This window comes from Oxyura jamaicensis, chromosome 2 (assembly GCF_011077185.1).
Source record: "Oxyura jamaicensis isolate SHBP4307 breed ruddy duck chromosome 2, BPBGC_Ojam_1.0, whole genome shotgun sequence".
Taxonomy (NCBI): Eukaryota; Metazoa; Chordata; class Aves; order Anseriformes; family Anatidae; genus Oxyura; species Oxyura jamaicensis.
The window spans coordinates 14,360,025-14,380,617 of record NC_048894.1 but is presented as its reverse complement, the minus strand read 5'-3'; the positions used below and the strand labels follow the sequence as shown (position 1 = coordinate 14,380,617).

Sequence of the window (20,593 nt, the reverse complement as noted above, 5' to 3'; positions counted from 1 at the left end):
CACAACCTCGATTTGCAAGGACTCGGTGCCTGGTAAACATGATTTGATTTTCAGAAAAACCTTGAAAAGCACATGTACTCAGAAAATGTTTTAAACATCTGCTGAATCTTTGGGGGGGTGAGGGGGGGAGGATGGGGGGATTACAAACCAATAACATGAGAACAAATTAAAAATACTTCACTAAAAATATTTTTGACCCTTCATAAAACATTCTGACTTTGAAAACAAAAAATGTAAATGAATGGAACAAAATCCTAGCCCTGTGAGAATTACAAAACTGAAGCCTGTACATGGCACATATAGCACGGCACAGATTGCTTAGTGTGAGTGAAGCTGATGTACTGCCTCGAGGGTTTGAGGAGCAATTGAATATTCATCGCAGTCCTTAACAGGAATCCCATACGCAGAATGCACGTCCACAAAATAATTCTGGTAAAACGAAGGGCAAACAAACTTGTTTGTGCACCAGCAGGCATGCAGACTTACTGATAAATATTAGTGCTACAGCAACCTGCCCTAAACCTTATTTAATAAAAATAAATAAATAACTGGTATGTGTTTGGCTGTGCTTTCCAAGCACACTTTCCAAGAGCCACACAGCAAGCTTGGGCCAGGTGAAAGGAGCAGCTTTCGCACAGTTGGCCCCCAAACGCACAGCTGGCAACCCCAGAGCACGACTGCTCGCTCCCTGCCTCACCGAGGACATAATTTTTTTTGGTACTCATCATCTGTGGGCTTTCTGGGTTCACTCACGGCCATGCACTGCTGCACAGATGAACTGCCAACAGGCACACAGGGTAAACTCTTTTGCTAACACAAGAAATATGCAGACCAAGCTGCAATAAGCAAACGCCTGTACACATTCTTGGCGGTGGTCTCACTGAGGTTTTTCACCCCGCGCTCTTCTGAGGTGGGCTTCCAACAGTTCACTTCCCCTGCCCTCTGCTTACTGGGGACTTGTGGTCCCCAGCCCTGCTGCCTGCACCGCTGGTCCCTGCCCGAGTGCACCCAGCCACCCTCCCCACCCTCCATGGGCAGAAGAAATAATACTTATTTCAGTGCAGTGCTGCCTTTTGAACAGCACAGCACAGAGCTATGGGAAAGCAGGATTATGGCAAGACTTTGTCCACTTATGTTTTATTACTTTAAAGGTGAAGTTAAAGCAGAGGTAGAGGTAAATCATCTACATGTACAATACTCAGAGAAATATTGCCTACTGTGTCAAGCTAGAGCAGTAACTTTATACACCTACTTAATGGATATTTCTCACGGATAAATGTCACGCAGTTCATTTGAAAAAGCAGTTCCATAATTTTTTCACTGCAGCACTCCTAGCAAGCCCTTCATTTTTATTTATTTTTCCATGAGTCAAGAGCCTAACTAAAATTTTAAATAAAACATCAAGAGACTTCACTATGCAAGACCCTTCAGATGGAAATCATCGTGAAAGTCTGGCAGTGCTTGACCTCAAATCCCTGTGTCATCTAATGAAGGTCTTAAAGATCAGAGCTTAAAATGGATTGGAATAGAAGAAGCTAACGTCAGTTTTCTATCTGGTGGAGAAAGCTTTCATAGACAGAAAACATTTCTGAGATTTTGGTGCCAAAAAGCCCAAGAGCAGAGAGACAAACAGAGGACCTATCAAAACCCACTGAGAGATTGACTTACACATCGCACTGAGCTGGTTAACAAGATACGTGCGTCCATTCATGCTCCAGCTTATCAGAAACTGGTAAACAATTTCATTCCTCTATAATGTACTAAAAACGAACCACTTGCATTGGTTCAAACATCATTTCACTTGTAACAGTCTCGGTAGCTGTTGCTCACCGTTACCCTCATTCTCTCTGCAGACCTGCAAAGGCATTTCGTTTAACAGCCTGTATTGCAGGGATGGTTTCTCGCCCCAGCTGCCCACAGAGAGGCTGGGCATACCGAGAGCCTTCATCTCCCCAGCACACACTCGCACCAGCGGCACCGCCAGGGCAGCCACAAAGCACCGACACTGCGAGGTGCGCTGGTGAATGTGGTGCAGAGACACCTGGCTACACAGAACAGCAGACACCAACGTCCTTCAGTGCTCATTAACTCCACGCCATGCTTGTTCCCCCACGTCTGGGCTGACTTGCAGGACCACGTGGCGTTACGTTACACTTCGGGATCTGGGTATTGCCAGAGGAAGCAGAGCATCTTTACTGAGGTTTGCCAGCCTGGGAGTAGAAGTGCTGAAGTGACTACAGACTGGTTCCAGACCCAAGACGATGACACTATTGGTTTTACCACAAATTTTCATAAAAGCTTGTTGAACCCAATTTTGCTCTGAAAAAAAGTTTACACGTGACTATCTGCATTCGTGACATACAACCCAGATATACTTCCCAAGCCTAATTATGGCTATGCAGGAACTTCCTGGAGCCATGTAAAATTGCTCTGCAGGCCACATTTTAGAAGCCTCTGACTTTGCAAAATGCCACTTAGCTTTTCTCTTCCAGAAGTACAAATGACCATTTTTTAAGGCAACAGGGAAAAAAAATAAAACTTTTAAATTAAAACCCTTTTACTTTCACAGCTTGTGAATCACAAGCAGAATGGGACTCACACCTCTGCAGACACATATTTCCGAACTGCTCAACCCTGTTTCTCCCTGATCAATAGAGACTAGCCAGCGCAGCTTGCCTAGGCCACATTCCACCTCATCTTCAAAAAAGCTGTAAAATAGCTCGGACAAACACATCCTAAAGGTGTCTGTCCTTCCCCAGGGATAAGAAAGAGGACTGCCTTGAGTGTTTAGCTCAGGTGCAGATGTGAAGTTTGTTGATGTTCATCCCATCCACTGTGCCCGCTTTGAATCAGCTGTTGCCCAGCAATTGCCAAAAGCAGTCCCGATTTTACACACACACAGACACACATAGAATTTCTAGGTTGGAAGAGACCTCAAGATCATCGAGTCCAACCTCTAACCTAACACTAACAGTCCCCACTAAACCATATCCCTAAGCTCTACATCTAAACGTCTTTTGAAGACTTCCAGGGATGGTGACTCCACCACCTCCCTGGGCAGCCTGTTCCAATGCCTCACAACCCTTTCAGTAAAGAAGCTCTTCCTAACATCTAACCTAAAACTCCCCTGGCGCAACTTTAGCCCATTCCCCCTCGTCCTGTCACCAGGCACGTGGGAGAACAGGCCAACCCCCACCTCTCTACAGCCTCCTTTAAGGTATCTGTAGAGAGCGATAAGGGGTTACATCCCCTTGTGAACAGCGCTGATATACAGACAGCTGGATTAAAGCCAGCCATTAGGGATAAAGTTTTAATGGCTGACCACAAGATTGCTTTCAGAAGCCTAGTCCCCAGGCTGTAGGCACAGTTTCCAGAAGCTAACACTTTGTGTGCTTTGTATTGATACCTTCGTACCTCCTTTTACTGCATGCAGGGAAGTAGCAGTACAAAGATTTTGTGTTAACCTAAGCACCATTTTTTGCTTTTGTTTGTAAAAACCCACACTCCCCAGCTCCCTTCCCATTTATACAATCACTTCCAGTTTCTCCAAATCCATAATTGTTGACAGAATTAATTACCTAAATCCGTAACGGAGGAAAGAAATATCGACCTGGACCACAGCCCGAGCTCACATCCACCTCCAACCCCCAACAGCTGAGCTCTGGCATCAGCCAGGCCGTGAAAGCCACCGCGGGGAGGTGGCCACTGTGTCACAGCGGGGGGGACGTGTGTGCCCCCGGCGTGTCACAGAGGGGGGCACGAGGGGTCCCTGCCCGCAGAGCAGAGGTGACAGGAGCACCACAGCGGGCCAGCAGCAGGCAGTGGGCCCCTGCCTCCGCTCGGCTCCTCTGGGCTCGTGGGCTTGAGCTGGGCCTGCCGCCTCCGCAGCATCCAGTGGTACTGGGGGCCCAAATCACTGTGGGGAAGTTCTTCTAGATTTAGGCTGGATTCGCACCTTAAATACTTAATCTGCCCCTAACATGAACGCAACACATTTCTGAAGCTGGCGCTCATCTTATTTACACAGTTTGTTTCAGATTTACAACAAGAGATGTGTGGGAGAAGGAACAAATAAATTTGATCTTTTTAAAGTATGAAATTGAGCAATAAATTAATGGAGAGTTATTTCTCATCCACTCCTTCATTTCTGTATCATCATTCAGTCCTATTCAGAGCATGAGAGTAAATAAAAAACAAACTAGAAACAAGTCTAGTCAACTAGCAGCCATCTGTCACTGCTTCATCCCCCTCAAAAGCACATGTCAAAAGATAAAGAATTGAAAGCAACTTTTTCCCAGCAATCAGCAAGAGATGGTCTATCTCCAAAACATGTCCCCATCTGAAAAAAAGACCACGTGAGTTCACGTGCTGCAAATGCAATCGAGAGAGGAACAAGAAAATTCCTTGTGAATTTAAAACAAAACCAAGCAACAATGCTCTCAAGCATAAATTCGCTGTAATTAAGGATATACTTTAAGTATAATATCTTACAGCCTTGGGCGTGTGGTCAGAAACATAACCCACATGCTGCTTTGTTTTCAGCAGGGGGCGAGTGCTGCTGTTGCGCTGAAGATTGCTGCCCGGGCCCCAGGGCAACCCCGCCGGCAGCATGGCACGGAGCCCCCAGCAGCGCAGAGCTCTTCACCAGCCCTCCAACACCCCTTCAACAAGGTCACCCCACTTAGGACTAAGTGAATCATTAAGCACATTTGACAAACTCTGCATCCTCTCCCTGTTGGCAAATTGTCTGCGAGTAATTCATGTCAGCATTGCACCCCCACAGAGACCAACGCTGGTGCCTCAAAGCAAAGCAAAATGAGACCTGGACACCCGTCACTCTTGAGGACTGGTGGCTCTGGATGTTAAAGATGCCTTGAAGCACAGTGTTTATCACATTTTTGAATAAGTAACTATAAATACTATGCTTTTTTTTTTTTTTTCTTTTTACAATGAGTTGGATGAATAGGACTGTTACAGTTGATCTACACTCCCGTGTATAATACACGCATGCATCGCTGAAGTAAAAATAAATAAATAGCAGGATAGTTGTCTGTACCATGAAAAGGCATTTCCTACTCACTTCAGATTCATGTTTCTTTATCTTCACTGTACTCCTTCTTGTTTGCTTACATTGAAATAACAAAAACTAAATGAGTAATCAAGAAATTATCTATAGAAAGGGTTATTACACTTCTTGGTACATGCATGATGACAAACTCCATAAACAAATAGCTTTATCACAATGGGAATAAACCCATGGTACCAGAATACAATGAGCTCCACAGTTACTCTGAGATGTTTGGTGAGATAAAATGGCACAACATTTTTCTATACATAAAAATGCAGTTCTCTGAGGGGAAAAAGCTACCTTTCATTCAAAGAACGGGGAAAACAAAAACCACCACCACCAACACACATTTCGAGACATTCCCGGAATACAGCTGTGATTTCCATAATAGCTTCTTGTTCAAGTGATCATTAAATCTATTTAACATGTCAAATTCAGACTAATATCCAACCTGACTTCTTAAACTATTCAAATTCAATACTTTACATCTTCATAACCCTTCCTTATTATCTGTCTTGTACTATATTCTGTAGCTATGATACACAATACCACCAGGTATCAGATCCAATACTATGTTTTTATTACTTCCCCTTATCAATACTCAAAAAACGAAGCTCTCACCATATGGAAAGAAATTTTGAAATGCCCTGTGATTACTAAGGTTTCCTTTAGAGAACCCAGTGAGTTCAAAAATTCTTTACTATATTGCTTTGGTGATATTTTTTTTTAATCCTCGTAGAAGCTACAGCATTTTGTTTGATGATATACGGAGAAGATTGAAGATATTAAAGGTTAATTTAGAAACTTAAGCAGTTTAGAATCCATTTGTTTTTACAAACGTGTCACGGTCTCATCAAAAACACATGGTTTTTAAACTGTTCGACAATCCCAAATTAACAGCAGAGCACTACGCTTGGAGAAAACACCAACTGGAGATCACTCAAGTCAGAGCTGCGCTGCAGAGAGAACAAATTTAGCCTCATGGAAGAAAGCAGCACCTGGTACTGATTTTTTGATTCAATAACTCTGGCTTTAAAACAATCACTTCCTTGATAGAGCTACGGGGATAATTGTGATAAGAATTCCTGGATGGCGAGAGCACCAGAAGGTAAAGAAACAGACATTGCTAAAGCTTCTCCTCCAACTCTGACTCACGAGAAACCTTTCTTACTCAGCTGCCAACAGCTCAGCGCAAGCCTCAGTTTTAGCTTCTTTTAATATTATCTGACACCATAAAAGGAATGTCTGAGAAGCTGGCAACGCATTAAAAGTGGGAATGATGGTTATGAAATCTTCAGAGTTTCATTCCCATTACTGCACTGGATGATGGACACCTAACATCTCGCATTGGTTCCAGTGAAGGTTTCTGACTGAGGAAAACACTACGGAAAGCTGACCTGACCCCAAGCTTGTTGGAGCTGGTGGAAAACCTCCCAGTGACTTTAGCAAGCTTTGCCTCTAAAGCTAAAATCTTTCATCACAAATGTGGCTGAATTTGTCTACATTTAGTAAGCAGGTGCTTAAAGGCAACTCCATCTGATCAAGCTCCAAACATCTGGTTTTTGAAGAACGCATCTTTCTCTTCCTCTCTTTTCTAATCTCTTGCTTCCTTGGTTCTTCAACACTTGAAAATGAGTGTGTTTCCGTATATAAAGCTGACTCACAGATGAATAAGGAGATACAAGTATGAAAAGGTTTCTAGTGGCCATATGTGGGGAAGAGTGGTGAAACCATAATCATTTTTGAAACTGGACTAACCACGAACTTACCTCTGCAACTCTTTGCCAAGCTACGTGCAGAACTTCAATTTCTTAAATGAAGGCACTCAGAAATATTAACAAATTAATTCTTAGAATATGCATTTGGGATTCAATAGATAAATACGTGTATCAAATCAGAAGTAAAATGAAGCTTTTCAAGTTTAAAGTACTTGAAATTCACACATTTATTTATGCACTCACACCTTTAACTGTTTTGCTTAGTATTTGATTTTTTGAGCACTCCAGTTGAGAGATGCTAAGAAAAGACATATTTACAAGGGATGCAAGAAGTGGCTGGCCCGTGGTTACAAAACAGCCCAATGGCTTAGCCACGAACCAGACAGACCTGCTACAGGTGAGTGACTGCCTTCCTGCCTTGCAGCATAGCACACGATGGTGTTTAGCAGTGAGCAGATGTCTCTGAACCATTCCCACAAAGACCTACTTGTTGTATGAGGTGTAGAAAAATCTTATTAGGTTTACAGATTACAAAAAATGTTTTTTCTCCAAGAAATGCCAACTGCCTTTCTCTTACTAGACATAGAAAACAACAAAAAAAAATAGTACATTTGAAGACTTGGATTCTGTCAATTTTATCTTAATTAGATAAACCAATCCTTCCGACGCTTGGCCGTAGTCTCAAAAGTACCTTCTCATTGCTGCATTTCACCTCTTCTCAACAGGTTCACAATTTTTCCAAGTCTGGCACCACCACTGGTCACCCCAGCTTCAGTCTTCCTGCTTGCACCTACTTTGGTGAGCCCACAACAGCATTTGCCTTTGATGGTGGAACACAATGCCCAGATGCTCTGCAATAGTGCCCAGATCCTTCTTGTGTTCCTGTGCAGTTGCTGTGCACTAGCATTGGCTTGCAAATTACTTTTTTCTTTCTAGATGTAGTGACTGTGCATATCTCACTGATTTCTAAAGAGTTTATAAATGTATGTAGTGAAGGCTGAACTGAAGCCTTGACACCCAAAGTACTTGAAACACCTTCTTAGCTTTTAATGCAATACTCTGTATTCCAGTTCAGATTTATTAAAATACTGAACAGTCCTCAGCCTAAGAGAGTCCTCGGGGACTATACTTGATATATCCTCCTAATTTGCCATTAAACTACTGAAAACTGCTGAGAGGGCACAGAGAGATGCACAAACTCAAAGGCAGGGAAGGTCACGAACTCTAATATATCAAGTAATTCACAGTGGCAGTCTGCATGCGTGCTCTTACCTGTGAGGAATAAACCTGTTCCCGTTGCACGGCGAGAGCACACATGCACACAGGCGACCTCAGAGCAACAGGCGTGCTGCTGGCTAAACAAAGAAGGGAAAGTGCAGCAAGTTATTTGCTCCTCTGCACTTTCAGCACGTCTTTATGGCCAGCTGTGCGCTCACTGCATAATATTCTCATCTAGACCATTTGTGCCATACTCTCCTTCTGAGAACAGAATATGAAACTGATGTCCAGAGTGCTACTAAAATACACTTGAGCAAATACACCACTGGAAAGCACCATTTCCAGCTAGCTCTTAGTAATTTCCTAGATTGCTCTGGCCAGCACTGCAGGAGATGCTCAGCCTCCAGCCTTGAGGAGAAACTTACCCGTAGCTGTGTCAGTTCCTTGAAAAACTGGAATTGTCCTTGTTGCAACTTGTGTTTGTTGCCACCAGCCCCGTCACTTTGCCCGTATGAGAACAGCCTAACTTCATCTTCCTGATAGCTTCATCTTCCCGATAGCCTCCCTTTAGATGAAGCTACAGAAAGATCTCCCATCGCCCTCTTCTCTACTCTGAACTGGAAAAAATGAGTCCTTTCAGCCTCTCCTAATATATTTCCCAAATAATGTTTTATGTTTAAAATACTCATTAACTGTGACACTGAAACATTCAGAGACTTGCAGCATATAATCACACTGAGACGAGAACTAAGCCCACCCTTGGTTATTCGGTAGAGCTAAATAACTTAAAAGGAGTACTAGACAAAGAGATGGCCCTTTTCACAGTAACTCATGTAGCTGAAAAGGAATTTTATTTACAATATTTAAATGCAGTACTGTGAAACAAACAACTTGGTTCACAGGCAGTGCACCCGCTGCTGAACTGTCATTGCCTGACATCCTGTCTTATCTGCCAAATTGCTCATTAGGTTTGGCAATTTTCACCTGCGCCTCGAGTTTATATTTCAGCAGGGAATAAACATCAGTCTGCTTTAACAATCTTCTGCAGCGAGCTTCCAACCTCTTCTCAGAAAGCACACAGGCACACACAAAAAAACGCCTTGTTTACTGTATGCTTACAGAAAAAAATGCAGCTCAAGGGATGAAATACAACAACGGGAAGTTTAACTTAGGTTACAGAAAAAACAATAAAAGGAGAAAGAGCTAGATGAGAAGCGCAAACCAACTGCTCGCCTTGATGAACTGCCTTTTCCCAATGCAAAATAACATTGGGGGGTATGGGCCAGCATCCTTTTTGTTTCCACATTTAGACGGGAAGATTCAATTTGATACAACCCCCCACGTGTAAAGTCCAAGTTCTGTTTGTGCATGGGAAAAGAGGGAAGCCGGAGGAATATTACTTTTCCAGCTGGACCTGATCTAGCTAACCTTTCCCTTGCTGGGAGAGGAGCGGTGGCGTGATCTCTAAACAAACAAAAGGGCTGGCATGGCAACCAGAACAAAGAGACGAAAATCTCAGCAGGCCCCTGAGCCCCAGCCCAAGCCACTCGGATCCTGGCTCCGTGCGGGGACCGCCGCCGGCCTCCCGGGTGCAGGTGAGCGGCAGCAGGACGGCACAAAGCCGGGCGGTTTTGCATCGACTGCTGAGAGACAGAGCCCAGCCCGCGAGCAAAAAGCACCAGAGATGTAAAACAAAATGTCTAAAATGCTGTAAACCAATTTCAGGCGGAATACTGTTTTTCATTTGTTAGAAGTAAAATATTCACCGCCAACCCTGCAATTAGCTAGAAAATTACAATAATTACAGCAATTTTGTATCCCATCTCCAATCCAATTAATAGATATATGACCTTGTCAACATGTAATAATCGGGATCTGCATCTACCACAAAACTGGATGGGTTTTATTTGCTGAATAGAACTTACACAGTAAGAAGATAATTATTTGAAATACTGAGAATACCATTTGTATGCTATGCTTCACTTCACAAATTATAAAGGAAATACAATAGGGATATTATTTCCATTTTCAATGTATATTTAAATGAAATTCTTGAAATAGTTGGGTTTAATATGGGATAATATTACTGGACTGGGATTCTAAGGCTGTGGCTTGGAACATTTACAAACAAAATATATCTAATTGTCAACATCAAGAAAAAAAAAGCATTAGCTAGGTAAGAGAGCATCTCTGATTTGCAATAACATTTATGACAAATTGTTTCACCCATTTTATTTTTGCATGATTTTATTAAAGTGTCAAAAGAGCTGTAACGCTTACCAAGACTTTTAAAACTCTTACGCATTTCTACAGACCTTTGTATTACTGGGTTTCAAAGCACTTTTTGGTCTTTTTAACAATCAGTGAACTGGCTAAGTATTACATGCATTCTCCAGAATGACAAAGATAAGTGAGCTGTCCAATATATCACTGAATGTTATCTGCATTATATGTATTTGACGCACCAACATCAACATACTGAATAATACACAGGATAATCAAACTAAGGAAAAAACGTGTGTGTATGTGTGTATCCGCTCTAAGCCACCCTGAGTTGCAAACCCAGGAGGACAGCTTTTTGGCTTATGCATAGAAATGAGATGTGCATTTAGCACTGTTATACTCTAACAACAGCAAAATAAAGGGTCCCAAAATTCCAGGATTTTTTATTATTATTATTCTCATCTGCCATTTATCCTTTCCCAAATTTAATTCTGTGTTACAATGAAACGTAGTCATAGCTTGAAAAGATACACGCTCAAGTCTATGTAAGCTAATTCTTAAATGTTGTTCCCTTATTTTTTACAGAAAACACTGGTACAAAATCCCTCAAACTTCAGATAGAGAGTTGTAACTTTTCCATTTGTGTTTTTACCTGATTACTTAAACACACATTTTACCCATTAAAGAAACACCTACAGAAAAGCATTCTCCTGGGAATTACACATCAGTGTTTAAAACACGATACTCGCAGAATATCAAAGACTGACTGATGCTAACTTTTGCTAAGAATTTTCTGGAATGGAATCACCACTTCAAATCCTCAATGGAGGAAATGACAGATACTAGAAGAGGGGCATGTCACTTACTCTACTGTTGTCTTCTTTGCATGGAATTCTTAACATCAATGAAAATTACATTGCTATGCCATATGGCCATTTTTCCTTCTTAGTAAGCTAAAATATTCAAAATCCTGCCTAAATAAGAATGGTGATGTAGTTCACACTTCATGATTTTGCAGCAAATTGTTCTTATTTTGAACTAAACAAAATAAAGGGATGTTCCTGGCTATGGTTTATTTTTTTAGAAGAGTATCTTTCTCCAACACAATAAATACATGTATCACGAGGTGTTTTTACGGAAAGGTGATAAGCATAACCTAGCAACATTGACAGGTTCAGTACAAAGTGCTCCTATCTTTAGTTTCTTTTTACCCTTTTCTTCATTTAATGAAATAAAACTGGCAAACTGCACATTACAGCATGCAGCAACTGCATTTGGAAATTTTGCTGTGATTTTCAGTGTTAGGACAATTTTAAACTGGCAGCACAGAGAGAGCTCATTGCTCCTACAAGCAGCTTATAAATAATTTATTAAAACAGGCTTATTTGCTTACGTACAACTGGCATTTATGCAGTTTCTCAATTTTGATCAGCATTCGATAAGGACAGATAATGAATCACATTCCCAGCAGCATGAATGGGTAACAGCACTTGGCATCCTCGTAAATTAAGATGAAATACGTCAAGATACGGAGATCATTTACTTACTTGCACGAAGGACTGAAGGGGTGACCTCAATTTCACTAGTAGCTTGGTAGGGCTGAAAGGCCGATACTGTGTTGGTTCCAAGCTCACTGCCAAAAATCTCGGGGCTTTGTGTGCCTGTTGAACTGGCGCTGGTGCCATCACCTCCATGGTGGGGGTCTTGCTCATCAAACACAGCTACCAGCTGCAAATGACATTTAATTTACTGTTAGAAAGAAACCTTCAGCAACATCAAAGTGCCATTGTAGATGAGCATTTCATCATTCTTCCCATCAAATAGCAAGAAATGCCTGTCAGCAGTGACTCAAACCAACGCCTAGATCTCAACATCATCCCAAGGAAAGGCAGCCATTAACTGGCTAGTGCCAAGGGTCAGCAGCTCTGACGTGACACAAAACCCAAGACTGCGAGCAATAGAGTAAATGGCGCCAAGTCAGGAAAGGCAAAGTCCCACCTGTCCAGCAAACCCCTTCATCTTGCCCAGCAATGCAGAGAATTACTTGAATGCCAACACCTGAGCACTGGAAGTTATCGCCTATCTTCAGATACCTCTAACGTGCATCATTATTGCAAAGGCAAATCAAGAGTGATAATGCAAGTTAATGGAATAAAAATGCACAGTAAGAAATGGCGTTAATACACATTGTAATACACAAGCAAAATATACACACAAGCAAAATATGTAGCCACCCTAAAGTGTTATGATCACTACAAATTTATTTTCATCTATTAATCTGACACCTATTACAAGCTATTAATATGCTTAAGTCGTGGGCTTCCCTTGCAAAATTTCATTATCCAAATTTCCAGAAATATTTTTGTTGTTCGCATTCACATTCTCCAAGAAAAAAATAAGAACTGAAGCCCAATTTGAAACTTAGCCAAGTCACTAATTTAATGAAGATTTACTAAACCTGTGTTCACCATGGTGAGGGAAATAGGAAAAACATCATGGTGTTTTTCAGTAAATGTGAGATACTTATTCCACTATATATGAAGGCTTTTATTTGAAACAAATTATTTCTCCCAATTTATCTTTAGTGACCTACTGAAAAAGAAAAGGCCAGCTCTTATACACATTTAATTTTAGAACTTAATTTTCAAGATGGGTAGAAAAGTCCTATGGATAACAGCATTCTGCAGCCTATAAATTAATCTATAATGTAATATTTGAAAGGCATTTCCAAGAACGCATTACATTCTTCTGTCCAAATTGGTAGGGTAAATGGAGCAAATCAGCTTAAACCTGCGCTGATCTCTGCAAATTGTTTATTTTGTTATAACAACACTTAAAGCTCCGTATAACCTAAAGGAATCAGAGAGGTCATTTTCTTTCTTCTTTTTTCCTTTTTTCTTTCAGGGAATTTGACATCACCTCATCCTACAAATTTTAACGTTAGTCCCATTACTCTAATCTGACTTACAAAAACATTGGTTTAAAATAAATAAATACTAAAACTGCAACTGGAAGCCCAAGTGGAAATGATTTGGAAATACAGCCTTTGAAGCTACTTTCAGGCATTAACGTTTTTTTAATGAGTAGTTTTGAAATTGCAGAGTAGCAATCTTCTGCCAGTAATTCCAGACCTAATGCAAATTTAGGCGCTGGCATGTGTGAAAGAGAAAGAGCAAACTGGTAACGGGTAAAAGTCAGTGCTCTCGCCAGGGTTACTTGGAAGGTAGGCAGCACAAGGAAAACCCGGCTGCAACAGCAGATACAGTGAGCGTGTTTTTAACATACAATTCACTATTTTATTTTTCAGAAATCTGTATAAAAGATAGCACCAGAAGAGATACGGCAATACCTGCAACATCAGTACCTCGACAGCATGAGACAGGCTAATATTCTAACTCACTGAGAAACACCAGTGCTTACATAAACTGAAGCGTATTTCTCCAAAGCAACACTTTACACTCATAGCACTTTGACTATCAGTTTTATAACAAGCTAATTACCAATCTCCAGCAACTGAAAATAGATTAGTCTGCAAGTGAAATTGTGCAAGGTATCAGAACAAAATACAAAGGATGCATTTAAGAATTCCAAGGATGAAACACTAAATCTCCTACTTCACTAGGGCATGTATCAAGATAAATCCCCAAATTACATTCTGTTCCTTTGAGGCTAATGAAAAAAAATATCACGGTATGCTGCTGCAACTATTTTATATATATTAACCACATCAAAATGTATGTGCATATCAATATATAAATATATATGTTCTACTCTAAGTTGCCTCCAGCTTTTTGCCTATTCCAGCAGCCTACAACCTACGACTTCTGAACATCTAAAACTGAATGCTGCTCATTTCAAGCTCAGCTTTTGATCTTGTGCATTTGCACAGGTATTCACCATTTTGACAGCATCAAACTTTCAAAAGGTTTCGGTTCCAATAAAAAGCCTACCAAGTTGTAACATTTTTGCATAAAGCCTGCAAAGAAACACAAGCCACGTTGGCCTTCTTCAAGTCTAATTAGATAGTTCAACACAGGTTTGCAGCAGCTCAGCTACACTAGTTAGCATGGTGGTTGTAAAACAATTTTACAAGGTACACTCATCCCTACCGATGAGTCTTGAGGACTGGAAGCCTCAAAATAATTGATAGCATTGGCTTTCCAGAGCTGGGGATGCCACTCTTTGGATGACAGTGAGGTTTACACGAAGCAAGGGCAGGCAGAACATCTCCCACCCTGCCCTTATATTGAGCACTTATTTCTGCTTTCTTCAACACATTTTGCTTTCCCTCAAAGGAAATTCTTCAAGCAGCAATGTAAGGAATTATCACAGCTGTGTCTCTGGAAGCCCAGAAATGCAGAACACGAGCACCACACCAGCTCCTGCTGCAGACTGGCCCCCAACCCAAAGCCCATGAGCCCCATGGCACACATTTATGTAGGGTATCCACGTGGCACATGCAGAACCGTGAGACATGCTGCATGCTCCATGTCCTGTGCACGTCCCAAATATCCTACATAAAACCAGCGAGGTGATCTTACCACTAACCACACCTTCACTACCATTTCTGCAGGAACAAGACACAAAACATATACATTAAAAGACGCCATGAGGCTACTTGGAGAGAAGCCACAGACGGAGCTCACTGCACCCACCAGGAACCCCGTGCCTGGGAATCCGCAGCAGTAACAGCTGCTTTATGCCAGGGATGGTGCTAATTTGGCCAAGCACGTAACACGGATTACTAGACCAGCTGCTTGCAGCCTTAAAGTCAATGGTAAACCTACTGTATTTTGATAGGTTTTAAATGCCAGGTTTACAAAGAGCACAGAAAACAAAGACAACTGTCTTGCCTGAAAACAACGGCATCTGCAGGGAGACAGCTTCCACGTTGACTCTTTTTCTTTTCTCTTCTTTAACTGAAGTTACCATAGTCACGCCCAGTGCCCATTTTCAAATACAATGCACAGCGTACTGCTTTCCAGAATTATTCTGCAACGATTACTTTCAGTGCATGACACCAGGTGTGCCTCCTGTTCTCCATCTTTCAATCTTAGATCTCATCATTTGCAGTGACCTGCAGAGCCCACCGTACCAGCCATTCTTACGCTGGAAATCAGCAGACAGGATGAACAAACCATAACAAAGCACGAAGAAAGCAGGAAACAGCTAAGCTGTTTAATATTAGTTCAGCTCTTTAACATATCTTCCACACAAATTTAGTGAAAATGGGAGCAATTTGGCTTGTCTGAATCCATTAGAAAAGTAAAAACAGAAAAAAAAACACCACTGCCAAAGACCAAATATCATGGCAACAATAACAATAAATTAATAATAGTAGTACTAATAGTAGTAACAATATTTTAGGCCATTCCCCCCCAGCCAAGGGGCCTGAACCTAATGCATCAAAGAAGTGGGACTGTGGTCACAGACTACAGCAGGACACACGCTGTTTGCATTTTTCAATCACTGAGCTAAAAATCTGGAACTAAGAAATAAAATTCAGTAGTAACAAACCACTTTGTTATCCTGTAACAAATTTAATAAATTGTAGCCTTAATTTAGACTGGCATGCTTACATTTCTAATTATAGTAGGAATGGAAAAGAGGTTTCAATGCACGTCCACGCTCTTCATGAATGTAAACTGGCATAGGAAGAAACGCCAGCTTGAACAGGCTATTTCATCCCCAGAGCATGTACTAGTTGTTGGTTTTTGAAAGAAAAAATGTTTCAGATATTCAGTAACACTTTCAAATATAAAGACAGGAGCTTTGTGGAGATTACAGCCTATGGAAATATTCATTTAATTTCTCCAACATTTAGCTCTAGCCTTATTTCAGCTCTCTCTGAAATGGAGACCATTATGAGTTTTTCTATTGCTTTGTTCGGGCCATATCATATTAGCCAGGTTATATGTACTCAAATAAACAAAAAGCAAGAAGAAAGATTTCTTTTCATATTGATGCATCAGCAGCAGCCTGCATTCCAACATTCATTATTACAATTTCCTTTGATTCTAAGGCAATTAAAAATTAGTAAACACATATGCAGGCTTAATTAATAGGCTAGATTAAGTACTTAAATGTTAATTAACTGGATTTTTTAAAAAAATCACACCAGCAATGGTTGTTTACATTTTGATTAAATACTCATACCATATAAGACAATTCATCGCTATCATACAGTGCAATTAGGTCATCCTGCTCCACCACGAAACCAGAAATCCTCCACTTCACAGGAATCCATAAAGCTAGGCACTTTTGCTGTATTTTTTCCCTATGACATGTAAGATTGTCAAAATGATCACTTGAATTTTATGTCTCTCTAAAACTTCTGTAACATACTGATGATTCTGATGCTGTCTCGTGGGTAGTTATCAGGACCTGTGAAGATTTCGGACTCGTTTCAGCATCAGTTGGGATTACAGCTCCATTCTCACACCAGAAAGGTGGCACACATTGCTCTGGTTTTCATATCCCCTGCACACTCCTGTCCACTCTTTCTAACATGAAGTAAAACTGAAATCACTTATCTTTTTGAATTATTAAGAGCTACTTTAAATATGTTTTCTCCTCATCCAAGGATGCGTATCAGAATATTTCACAGAAGGACATTCCCGATTTGTTCTACTGTTCAGAGGCCCATTGCTCTGCAGCTGATCTGTCGAGGAACCAGACGTGTCTCAGTGCCTCTGGCTGCACTGCAGGCTTCCCCTGCTAGCCCATACAACAGTATCCAGATGTGGCCTTAGACAGCTCACTGTGTAAGCATACAGCTTACTTACACAGCTGCTGTGCTCTCCTCAAGTGTGTGTTACACATCTTCTCCTACAGGACGGCCCTTTGTATACAAAACCGCCTTTCACACAAGTGACTGTGTTTCTGTGTCCAGCAGAGTACGCAGAGGCGCTCACCTCCAAGGCAGCCCAGCGGACTGGTGCAGCTCCATGCCCACCTCCGGCCGGGCACTGACACGGGCAAGGACGCTGGTTCTCACTTCATGCTTAGCACCAAGATCTCAGTTATAATAACTGAACTAAATAACTTTCATAGGAAAATTTGGATCTTGAAGAGAGAGATTTTGATGGTGCAAATGAGATTCTACAATCTAACTTGGTATATCTCCAGTATATCTCTTGCTAAAACAGTTCCTTCAAGTGTTTCCTAAAAATTGATGCCTGAGGGTTACGCCAAGCCCTGTCCAGCAGTCCCCAAGAATAGGTCTCTTTCGCACACACCTTAGACAGCCACCTGATCTGCTGATGCAGGAACAATGCCGTATACTTTCAGATGTGCTGTATGTAGAAATTGGACATAGAGAAAGCTGACAAAAAATATAACCAAGAGCAGCACTGGCAACCTGTCCTCCTCAGCATCAAACTTCTCCAGAAGTTATGCACTCTTAAGCAGAGCCATACCATGTAACTGACTATGCACTTCCTTTGCAATGAGCACAACTGAAGAACACTCAAGAGATTGCCAAAAAATGTCTACAGAAACTCTACAGAATTGGCAGTAGCCATGTGTAACGCAAAGCAGTCAGCATGGGCTGCTACTCAGTCCTACATTGCTACGGTGCAGAACTGAAGTACTTGTTTACTGCTCTCACCCAGCAGGAAATCAAATTTCAGCTCAGGCTCCAAAGTGTCCTGAAATACAAGTTGCTGCACGTGTGAATGAACAGATAAGTATACGAGTGAAAAAAAAAAGGGGGGGGGGGGGAACTGACTTTAATGACACCATGGCATACCTAAGCATTTGTAATTCCTTGAGCTTCACTTTTCTACATGGTTTATTAAAAACCCATTTAAACATAACTCCCAAATTAACAAACTTATAAGAGGAAATACGGAAAAGAGGAACATTTAAACAAATAAGGCACTGCTGCCCACTGACATAAAATAGGATCAATTAGAAAAAATATCATCTAAGAGGCATCCTGTGTTAATATCATCTAAGAGGCAGCCTGAGACCTGCATCCCCTCAACACAGACTTAGAGATCACCCAACATTTCAAAAGAAGAAAAAAGGCAAGCACGGTTTAAATTTAAATGACCTAACACAAATCATAAGCCTTTGTAATTTCAAGAAAGTCTTTACCTGTCCTAATCAAGTTCAGTCAGAAGCCAGAACTGGCTTTCAATAACAACTTTTCAAAGTAGTTTAGCTAGAAGGGAGCAAAGCAACTGATATTCTTTTAATAGCTTTATTGCATTATTGCTTTTGAAAAAAATATGAAGGCCATTTCAAGGGTCACATTCTGCTACCAAATTAACACTTAGTATTAGATCTTATGTGACTTACACAGAAGTGTAAGCTCGTATAATAATCATAACTGGAAGGAACCTCTGTAGGTCACCTAGTCCAAACCCCAGCTCCAATTAGGGTCACCATGAGGAGGTTGTTCAGGCCCACATCCAGTCAGGTTTTGAATATTGCCAAGGACAGAGACTCCACAGCCTCCTTAGGCAACCCTTCCCAGTATTTGACTGCCCTTGCTTTTAAGATTTTTTTTCCTTGCACTGCACTGAATCTTCTTCTGTAGCAATTCGTCTGCTGCCTCTTGCACTACTCCTGCACGCCTCTGGGAGAGGTCTGGCAGCCTCTTCTCTGCACCTGCCAGAGAGCAGTTACAGAGACAATGCTGCGTGCCCAGCAAACAGCACCCCTGAAGGCCTCCCTTCCTAAGGCTGAACCCCAGGTCTCGGCCTCCATTCCCATGTGATGGCCTCCAATACCCTAAACCATCCAGGTGGCCCCTGGCTGGGCAAGCACAGGAATGTCTTTCTTGTACTGGGGAAGCCAAAATACTGCAGAAGAAGAGAGAGAACAGCTACTTCCCTCAACCTGCTGGCCATATGCACGCTAATATAGCCCAGGATGGAGCTGGTTTTCACCACAAGGCTGTCCACCAGGTCTGGTCCTGTGCAGCCGGTGGGCCCCAAGCTGACACTGCTCTATGGGGTTTATCCAGCTCAGGTGCAGGACTCCACAATTGCCTTTGCTGAACATATTCTGCCCCCTCAAAAGCCCCTGATATAAAACAATCACTGCTGGAAAACACATCACAGATCTAACTGAAAGTCATTCTCAAATCTGCTGACTAAGCAAACACCCTTCCCTTTCAAAGCTCAACATAACAAACCAAGTTAAATCATATTTGCAAGATCAGAACTCATCTATTAATTCAGAGAACACTTTAATTTTACAGATAGTTTAAGAATTTGCTGCTTTCATAATTCTTTAAATCTAAGAAATGGTTCTGAAGTAAATATACAAGCTTTTTATTAAAACATTGCTTTTGATTATTAATTTCCTACAGCACTTTGATCTGAGAAATTCTAGAAGCAGTATTAAATTGCAATCTAATCTTCTCCCAGTAGGAATTAAATACAGTTTTAGTTACTATACTGTAATTTACTAGACTATTTTTAAAATACATTAGTTTAAGATGACATATTTTTAAAAGGCTTTTCCTCCCTTCTCTCCTGCATTGCTGAGCAACAGACTGAAAGCAAGCATGACTGTGGCACCCTGGGAAGCACGTTGTGTCTGTTCCGACTGAATTGCTCTCTGCTCGACCTCCATGCTGAGGTTTAGACCAAGAAACAAGACAAAAACTGGGCAGTGTTAGAAGTATTACAGGGGCAATTAGAGGTAGATGCCACTGAGCTTTCCTGTCAAGTTGGCTGGATGTGCTTTTTCATGACCTCAGGCCTTGAATACTCCAGATACATCACGACGTGCTCAATGAGCACCAAGCCGCCAGCCCCGGTGTGTGGCCCGCCAGCCAAGCACAGACAGAGCATGCACAAACTCAGTCCTCTGCAAAATCCTTCTGGCCTGCTCACCCGGCCAAACTACTGCATGGGCACAGCAAGCCCAGCAGCACAGCTGTAGTAGCCCTACAACCCAGCAGCCCTGTCCTAAATGGCCAGAAGGCATCGAAGGCAAAAAGAAATGCCAGAAGCAGTGTGCGTACCATGAAGCACACTGGGAGGAGATGATGTATGCAGGTATCCAGGGTGTTTTTTTGTTAGCTGTGAAGTGAATGCTCCAGTTCATTACTTTAGCTCATGCTCCTGCGAGCTGTGCTTCTGCTGTTCTCTTTCACCACACGAAGGAAGGCTCCCAAGCAGTATGAATTGGCTACCAGCCCAGCCTTCTCCAGGGAACGCTGATCCCCACCGGTACAAACTGCCTGGCCAAAGAGCAGGTGATGCCATCGATGCACTGACCTTTAGGATGGGTGCAGCCACACAAAAGCCCCAAGGCAGAAACCCTACGGGTGCACTGCGCTGCAAAAGCAAGTGATCCGAGTGAGATCTGGGGGCAAGAGGTTCCTGGGCCTGTAACTAAGCACAAA

At 41.8% G+C, this 20,593-nt stretch overlaps 1 protein-coding gene across 29 annotated transcripts in view; it reads right to left on the bottom strand.

The window, feature by feature from the left end:
* PARD3 (par-3 family cell polarity regulator) overlaps window positions 1–20,593 on the bottom strand; it is a 444,355-nt gene that overhangs the window by 284,605 nt on the left and 139,157 nt on the right. For all 29 annotated transcript variants that reach the window (XM_035319147.1, XM_035319169.1, XM_035319161.1 and 26 more), the window contains exon 3: window positions 11,775–11,955. In XM_035319147.1, the coding sequence (XP_035175038.1) occupies window positions 11,775–11,955 (181 nt within the window). The remainder of the gene's footprint in view (window positions 1–11,774; window positions 11,956–20,593) is intronic.